Source organism: Danio rerio, chromosome 3 (genome assembly GCF_049306965.1).
Source record: "Danio rerio strain Tuebingen ecotype United States chromosome 3, GRCz12tu, whole genome shotgun sequence".
In the NCBI taxonomy this organism is placed as follows: domain Eukaryota; kingdom Metazoa; phylum Chordata; class Actinopteri; order Cypriniformes; family Danionidae; genus Danio; species Danio rerio.
In genome coordinates this window covers 3,160,823-3,170,000 of record NC_133178.1, presented here as the reverse complement: position 1 = coordinate 3,170,000, position 9,178 = coordinate 3,160,823, and the positions used below count along the sequence as shown (strand labels likewise).

At 40.2% G+C, this 9,178-nt stretch overlaps 2 protein-coding genes across 3 annotated transcripts in view; both read right to left on the bottom strand.

Annotated features, from left to right (window-relative positions):
- The window catches only part of LOC141381087 (uncharacterized), a 460,537-nt gene that overhangs the window by 19,806 nt on the left and 431,553 nt on the right, over positions 1 to 9,178 (bottom strand). The window lies entirely within an intron of this gene.
- The window catches only part of rangap1a (RAN GTPase activating protein 1a), a 28,478-nt gene that overhangs the window by 7,670 nt on the left and 11,630 nt on the right, over positions 1 to 9,178 (bottom strand). Inside the window, 4 exon segments of the mRNA NM_001076616.1 lie at positions 612 to 732; positions 4,169 to 4,253; positions 5,505 to 5,604; positions 6,587 to 6,700. Of these exon segments, the coding sequence (NP_001070084.1) occupies positions 612 to 732; positions 4,169 to 4,253; positions 5,505 to 5,604; positions 6,587 to 6,700 (420 nt within the window).

The following is a 9,178-nucleotide window of genomic DNA, read 5'->3' as shown; positions in this document are numbered from 1 at the left end:
GAAGAGATGCTCAGTGACGTGCCACACAGCGCCATGGATTTTAGAATTCTAAACACAGATTTCTGTCAGGGTACACACACCAGCGCCGCCCAGCCATGACTCAGAACGCTGTTCATATTTCTGCCGCGTCACAGAGCGCCATCTGATTAGTTTCATTTTAAATAACATGCCAATGTGTGCGTAAACCAGTGGTCACCAAACTTGTTCCTGGAGGGCCGGTGTCCTGGAGATATTAGCTCCAACCCTAATCAAACACACCTGAACAAACTAATCAAGGTCTCACTTGGTATACTTTAAACATCCAGGCAGGTGTGTTGAGGCAATTTGGAGCTAAATCCTGCAGAGACACCGGCCTTCCAGGACCGAGATTGGTGACCCCTGCTTTAAACTGTCATGTGTCGCAGTGCGTCTGGTGTGTGACCCCCTTAAGTGTTTTTGTGAGCAGGTTGCTGCTGTGACGGGGGCAGGGCGGAGGATTGGAATGCTGGATCCGCATCGGAATGTCTATCGGCTATAGGGGATGTACGATGGCATTGTCTATAGACCCAACCCTGCTCTGTAACTCATTCCACCCAGCACTGGTTGTGATGCTGAATTCTGCTTGATCAAACCTGGTTTAATTCAGTCTTTTCTTCCTCCTCCTCCTCTTCTTCCTCTACATCTTCATCGTCGTCATCATCATCATCGTCATCATCATCATCTTCATCATCCTCAGGTTCTCCCTCATCATCACTGCGACAAGAAGAGAAAGTAAACTCCAGAAGCTAAAGCTTGGTAATGTTTAATAAATGCATTTCTTTCACATTCAGATAAACCAGGGGTCTCAAACTGCCCACCCTCCACCTTTCTCTGACCCACAACTGACATCACAAATACAAGGAGATGTAGAAATTTAAACAACCCATTCAATATGAACAAGGTGCAAAAAGACGGCGACCAGTGTAAAGCTGTTTCTCAATATACGTTCTTGTCTGTACTTGCGTTCTTGTGTCCTCGTGAAACATCATCAACCGCCGCCAAAGTACTGTTCCAATTCAAAGTTCACATCTTGCTAAGTACACATAAAATTCCCGGATGTGTACTTGCTCTGCCACTTTGGCCAAGGATGCATCGAGTGGTGACTTGTGTGAACATGCGAAGCTCAGGTATCCCAGAATTCATTGCAGCGTAATCAGCAAGCGCTAATGGTGGAGGAGGAAACCCACACAGTTTTTAAAATGCTCCTTTACTGTGTCACAAAATAAAGTTTTAAGAGTTTTTCTGGCGAGAATGTAGTTGTTTTAAACTGGAATCGGCAGTTTAATCACAAGGATAGCGCTTCTTTAACAATGTGGCTCAGCTTATGCGGACTCCGACTCCCAGCCTGCCAGCGGGAGCTTCGTCATCAGCTCCCCCGCCAGAGCAGCTTAACTTCGGTCAGGCCATCCCGGATGTACCGCTGGACCTCATCACTCCATTGTAGTTAAAACATTATTTTTAATACATCGTGTGAATATCTAATGGACAGTTTTTGGTCTTATAAATCTATTATTTGTTCTCAGGTGTATTATTTTGTTACTTTTTATATTTGTCTTTAATTATGTTACCGTGTTGTACGCTGTTTGTCTTTTCAAATTGTTTGACGTAGTCTTTATTTCTTATCGTGTATGTCTTTATTTTTTATTGTGTGTATAATTATGCTGGCTTGTGTAGCAAGCCAGACTATTGTTATCCTATTTTTCTTCTGAGACTAAAAATTAAACTAAATCTCCTCCTAGAGCTTTCAAGCTATGACCACCAAACTCACACCAGACCTCCAAACTGGTCTGACTCGGGTTGCTATATCTTTTCCGACTGATCCAACTTTCGGTTTTCCGAAAAACGTCCCGGGACGGTCGGAAAAATCCCATTGACTTAACATTGGACCAAACTTTGTGACCTCATAACTCTGCATCAGACTGTCCTACAGACTTATAACTGGGCTCATTAAACTCAGACTACCTAACTGCCATTGACTGATGAGCTTTTAACTTTCTGGCCACACCCTAGCAACCACTTTTGGGACCCTAGAAACTGTCCCATAGACTTCCACTGCAAAAGACTCTCATTGACTTTACATTGGGTCAAACTTTGTGAGCTCATAACTCTACATGAAACTGTCGCACACACTTTTAACTGTGCTCATTTAACTCAGACTACCAAACTACCAATAATTGATGAGCTTTTAACTTTCTAGCCACACCCCTAACAACCAGATACGGCACCCTAGCAACGGTCCCATAGACTGCCATTATAGAGGTTCAGATTTATATCGTCATGCTGCAGTGTGATAGAGACATGGGTTGCTTTTAACTGTTCATACTGGCAAGAAGCTTTGATACATCATCAGTCTAAACTGTCAATCAACTCCATAGTATCAAATCAATCTATCTATCTATCTATCTATCTATCTATCTATCTATCTATCTATCTATCTATCTATCTATCTATCTATCTATCTATCTATCTATCTATCTATCTATCTATCTATCTATCTATCATCTTTTCATACTTTTTAAAACTGTTTAAACTAAATAAACTATTACCATCAGGCTTTCACAAGCCAGCCTTAAAGTTTGTCCTCAAACTTTAAGAATCTAGTTACTACTGTAGTTTAAAAAATCTGATAATCAAAGACACGTGTATAATAACTCGATTTTTTTAACTGTTATATGAATATATGTGTACATTTTCTTAAATCAAAAATGTAGATTTATTATATTAATACAATATTAATTAAATAATTTTATTGTTATTGTACAGTGACACTGATGAATCCATGGTGAGGTAAGTGACGTTATAAAGTACACTGCTGTTCCAATAGAAGAAGTACCCGACTTGTGTCCTCGCGTCCTCGGGAGTTCGTTCTTCCAAGTCTGAACTTGGCAAGTCTGAACTTCCAAGGACGCAAGTCCGAACTTTCGTACTTGGTAATGAGAAACAGCCTAAGTATCAGTAAAAAGGAGGCTGATTTTCAATTGAAGCAAGTAATGTTGCGCGTGAGATGATTGCTAAGGGGACGCTCACTTATTGACAAATTACAAATATGCAGCGACGTCAACAAAACGTCGCCGGTTGACCACTGTTGGAATATTAGCCAATTCCATGCGTGTTCAAGAGAAAAGGTCAGGAGAGGTTTTTCTTCAATGTCAAAAATATTAGTAATTTATTGGATACAAATGAATAATTGGATGACAGAGCTCTGAGTTACATTACCCCAATGCAATACAAGAATTACATTCAAGAGGTTCGCAACTAACATACATTTCCTGACTTCAGCATATATACACCACCGATCTTAACAGGTGGAGTTTTGCTGTAACGTCACTTGTCAGTCATTGTTCAGTCCTCCATTGGCCGCCCCTTCGGCATACTTCCTCTTTTTCTATGAATTCTCTGCCCAACAACAAAGTATACATCTTTCTGTGTTCTGTGTTCAGTTTTAACACCTCTATTCAGACAGGAAGTTTCTGCAGAGCTGAATTTAATTTTGGACCCGCATCTATCTACTTCTGCAAAACTGCTAATTAGTATGCACAGCACTCACCCACAACATTAGAAGTTCAGTTAATATATGACCCTTACATGACCAATACAAATAATTGTTTGATTAAAAGAAAAGAGACAAAAAATAATAAAAAACGGTTCCTATTATTCAATACCACGCCCACTTGTAGCTTCATTTGTGCTCTTCAGAAACGTATGTGTGACATCACGGACACTACGTCCACATCTTTTAGTCTGTGATCAAACTCTCTGTACAGAAAATACAGAGCAATCACTGGATTTATTGGTTTAATTATCTTTTTTTATTTCGTCTCTTTACGCTGTGCCGTGACGTAACATAACATTGTGCACCACTTGTGTTTTCCTCACACACCTCAATGTTTTTTCGAATGCTGCAAGTGTTATCGCTGGTATCCGTTGTCTTATGCATCAATGATCAAATAATGTGCCTTTAATGAGCTTGAATGTAAAATGACTCTCCTATAGGTTGACAGTCACTGCAATGCCCCCTGCCAAACTAAATTTGAGACCCCTGAGATAAACAGATTTAGAAATGGGTCATGATCATAATGTGAAAATGCATCTTTAGTGTGTGTGTGTGTGTGTGTGTGTGTGTGTGTGTGTGTGTGCATGTGTGAAATACCTCAGAGAGCCCAGTTTATCTGCCATGTTGATGCTCTCCATCAGCTGTTTCAGACTCTTACAGCCGTCTTCACCCAGACTGTTGCCTGAATTACACAAACACAATCATCTGTGCGTGTCTATTATTAATATAGGTGGAAATAGATTCAATCTAGATTAATCTCACTGTAATCTTGGAATTAATCTAGATTAGAATGGCTCATTTGAATCCTGCCGAAGGCATTCAGAATATGTGTGCTACCCAAATAATGACTAAAAGTAAGTCTTTAAATGGGTTTCTTAAGCCAGGTATTAATAATAATAATAACAATAATAACAATCATAATTAAATCTTAAATGTGCTTTAATGGCAGTTTATGATCTTAACTATCAATTTTGAGAGCCAGACTTTGTCATGTCTGATGAAATTATTCATGTGAGACACAAAAAATCACTGATGTATTCTGATATTCCTATGCTTAAAAGCACAACTCTTAGTGATGAAACCAGGTGTAAGAGAAAGGAAAGGCGTCTCCGGCAGAGGGCGCGCCGAGCCAACAAACCAGCTGGTCGAACTCTCTGTGAACCCTTTGATACTTCTAGTGACCCCCTGACTCGTACTTTTACTGAACTTCATACTCTAGGTGAACTCTCTGCTCATACTTCTGCTGAGCTCTCTACCGAGCTCGCACACCTAAATCTGGGGCATAAACTGTGGGAATTGAGGCTGATATTAAAAAGGCCTAAGTGTTGATTTATATGTACACGGATGACTATATATCTGTCTCCCTATTGTTCAAGTGATTTAGCATGCTCCTTGAACGTATGAGTTAATCAGTTTTTGCATGTTGATTTATGAACTGTCACTGAGACACTGAGTATAAAAGCTGACATGTACTAATCAGCTTTGCGCTTTTTGACTTCTGTATACTGACAGTCGTAGGCCCTTTATTCTCAACGGAGGATAAAGTGTTTCTGTTATTTGTCTTTTGTTTATTCTACTTTTTTCACTAGATTTTATTTCATTAATAAAAGTGTATTTTATTACTTTTCTTCATTGGAGTGGACATTGACTTCATTTTTCAGAACCCATCAAGTTACCCTGTGTGGTAAAGTATGAATCCAATTTATTCTTTTGCAAAATACATTCTAAAGTCGATCCTTTAACTAAACTCTAGCTTAGAAAATATAGCGAATGGAGGATCCTGATTTTATCTTTGTTTAATTAGGGTGATTAAATAAAGGCGAATCAGCACAACTTGAGTATCTACTTTGAGTATGCTGTCTTTGCAGGGGAATCCTGATAACTGTGTGATGTTTTGTTGTGTTTATCTGTTGTTATATGTGTGTGTTTTTACCATTCAGGTCGAGTTTTTCAAACTGGTCTTTGTGCTGGACGGATTGAGCCACTTCCAGAGCCGCTTCCTCCATAATTTCTCCAAAGGACAGATTCAGCTCCTGGTGAGACGCAACAAACACTTATGCTGAGTTTTCTTCAATTACTTTAAGACAGGGGTCACCAATCTCGGTCCTGGAGGGCCAGTGTCCCTGCAGGGTTTAGCTCCAACCTGCCTCAACACACCTGCCTGCATGTTTCAAGTATACCTAGTAAGACCTTGATTAGCTTATTCAGGTGTGTTTGATTAGAGTTGGAGCTAAAATCTGTAGGGCACCGGCCCTCCAGGAACAAGTTTGGTGACCACTGCTTTAAGTTATACAGCACGACAGAATCAAGGTCATGATCAATTTTACTTTGTCCCTTACTGTGCGTTGACGCTGAAGGTGGTGAGAGTGTTATTTGATGATTTAACAAACAGTCCATTTGTAGATGGACTGACACTGTTTAAATTTACTATGATCTTCTATGTGAAGCTGCTTTGACACAATCTACGTTGTAAGAGCGCTATACAAATAAAGCTGAACTGAATTGAATAATATGGACTTGAAAAAAGACATAACCTAAACAACTGAGTAAGAAAAGCATTTATTGCAGTGTACTGCAGAATGCTTGATTCTGATTGGCTGATGAGCAGTCTGAGGTGTTTGGTTATTGTCAGCTAAAGTAGTTCCGGCAGGTTTTGAGTGCATTACAGCTCCATATCCCTACACTGAATGATCAGAGTTATTTCACAGCTACAACAGTCAGAAATCACATCAGAACACAACAGAAGGCTTTGGAGGAGATGTGTGAGAAACTAGTGCTACACACAGGACAAGTTTGAGGACAAAAAAACGTGACAAAAGTCTCAAATAAAACATCTGAACAGTGGAGCAGTTATAATAACAGTGGTATAAGCTGAATAATGCACCCCAGGGTGTTGAATTATTAGACAATAATGGACACCTGATGTATAACACAGCATCACCACATGTCTAATAATACGTCAGTCTATCATCAATTATTCTTGCAAGATTGTGTTATCCGCTGATCTGTCAGTACCTTGAGTAAGGGCAGTCCTTCTCTGACGGTTTCTGCTAAAGCGCTGGCTCCTTCAGACCGAACCAGACAGTCACCAAAGTTAATCACCTGCACATTACGCAGATGCTTCAGCGCCTAAAACACAGACATGCACGCATTAATATAGACACACAGTCTGTTTTGCTTCCATAGCGTGCGCTGTTTCAGACCTAGTGGAAAGAAAACCCAAAACACACATTTAAGTGATTTATCCTTTTGCATTTGTAGACTTTTTCCTAATGAAACCTATATTTTGTGTATGGAACAAAATCAATGCCAATACTATTGAATCTAAAAGCTTGTCGAACTGAAAAAAAATAATGCATTGAATTAACAACTGCTTACATTTTATTGAATTAAAATGCAGAGGTTTGCAATTTTAGGTCCTGAAATTTAACAAAGCTGTTAAAAATTAGGAAAATGAAAAGAAAGACAGGCAGAGCGTTAGTTTAGAGGTCTGCACCCGACCAGATTTCTGCAGTGCGGGAATAAATTTCCGAATAAAGTTCGGGAGCGGTCGGTAACGGGTTTAATTTGGGACGGGAGCGGCCCGTCTAGCAATATCGCTCCCGACTCCCGAGCGAGCACGCGTATGTATGTGTGTAAATGAAATAGCGTGATGCAGTGTTTAGCTTGTTTGTTGCTGTGTGTGTATGTGTGTGTGCGCAAGCGCGAATAAGAGGTGTGTGTGTGTGTGTGTGGTGCGTGCGCGCGCGAATGAGAGAGAGAGAGAGAGAGGTATGTCTGTGTGTGTTTGTGCTTGGTGCTTATGTGTGTGTGTGTTTATACAGACAGCTTGTTAAAGGCTGTCTGGACTCTGTATAGCTGGGTGGTTTTCGGTTTTGTTCTCCCCCCGCTCTTTAGCAGGATTGGGCGCGGTGGGTAGAAAACGGGGCGGGTCGGACAGCGGGACAACAAATGCTGAATGTAAAGCCTGATTTATACTTCTGCGTCAGGTGACCGGCGTAACCCACGGCGCAGGCAACGCGCGTGGCTGTGCATTTATACTTCTGCGCGCTGTCTCTGCCGGTCTGCATTAACACTTCCGAAACGCTAGTTGGCAGTGAGGTGTAAATGTTCCTCTGTGTCAAGTTTCTTCGCTACTTTTTTGCATTTCCTGAACACTTCCGGGATGTACAAGTGGCTCAAACTCGCTCATTTTGAGGCAGGAACCGGCGGACGTGCAACAACTTTAACTATGAGGTAAACACAAAACAAAACTTTCCATCCGGAGCTCCTTCACGGGACTCCACACTTGTAAACAATCGCTCGCGCGGCGTCGCGCCATTCGCGCGCCTCTCGGTCCCGCCCAGACTCGTCAGCGCTACCAAGCCGACCAATCACAGAGCTTATGCTACGCGTCGTTGCGACGTGTAGTTACATTTTTTGAGAGGTGCACGTCAGTGACGGCGATGGCCACGGCGAAGGGCTATGCGTCAGCGCCGTAGCATACGCCGGTGTTTGACGCAGAAGTATAAATCAGGCTTAAGCGGGAACGGTCGGGTTCAGGCTAAAACCTGGCGGGTGCGGGCGGGATTCAAAATTTAGTCCCGCGCAGATCTCTACATTAGTTTAGTTAGTTAGAAACATCGGACTAATGTAAGTAGCCAAATAAATGTTTAATAATAATAATAATACAATTTAAATAATAAAAAAGCATAGCCTATCACAATCTAGTAATAATTATACCAATAATAGTAATAATTATTAATGATATCTGTATGGCATGTAGGGTTAATAGAGATCGAGATAATCTGCAACATCAAACTTGTCAAATGGCTGATGAGCACATTGTGATATCAGTGCTGAAACCATATAAAGCAGCAGATTATTATTGTGTGTTGGAGTGTGCATGTGTGTGTCAGTGTGTGCGCCAGTAGTTTGTGTTGTGGTGTAAAAATGGTTCTATAGGTGACGGGTCAAAAACCAGGGCCGCATTTCCCAAACAACGACGTAACTAACGGCAGAACTATCATAGCACGATGCATTGTTTGGGAAATAAACAATGTAGTGACGAGTGTTTCCCAAAACGCATAGTTTCACAGATCCATTGCTCGAACTACATTGGTTATTGCGTAAAACGCCTATAATGACGCTCTAAACAGGGTGGAGGAATAACTTCTTTAGAGAAGAACCCCATGATTTTTTGTGCAAATTCTCTTGTCTTACACGCACACACATTTAAAATAAAATCTAATATTAGTTTTGGTAAAAACATGCACTCGCTTTCCATATTAATTGAAATATATGTAAACGGCACATGTAGAGCCTGTGTTTCCTTTACAAATATTACTGAGAACATTACATATCCTATTCTAAAACATAAAACCACTAACAAAAGCTAACACTGTTCTAATATCATATATAAATCATATAAATATATAAATAATGAGACGATTTATTAAGAAATGAAATGTAATATTTATTAGGAAATGAAAACAATCCTACTTTAATAATTGTATAAAAAATATTAATGAGGATGATTAATATTATTATTAAGTAGGATATTGTTTATTGTTTGAAAAGTCTACTTTTACAATTTGACACATGCAAACCACTACAGAAATGTTCTAC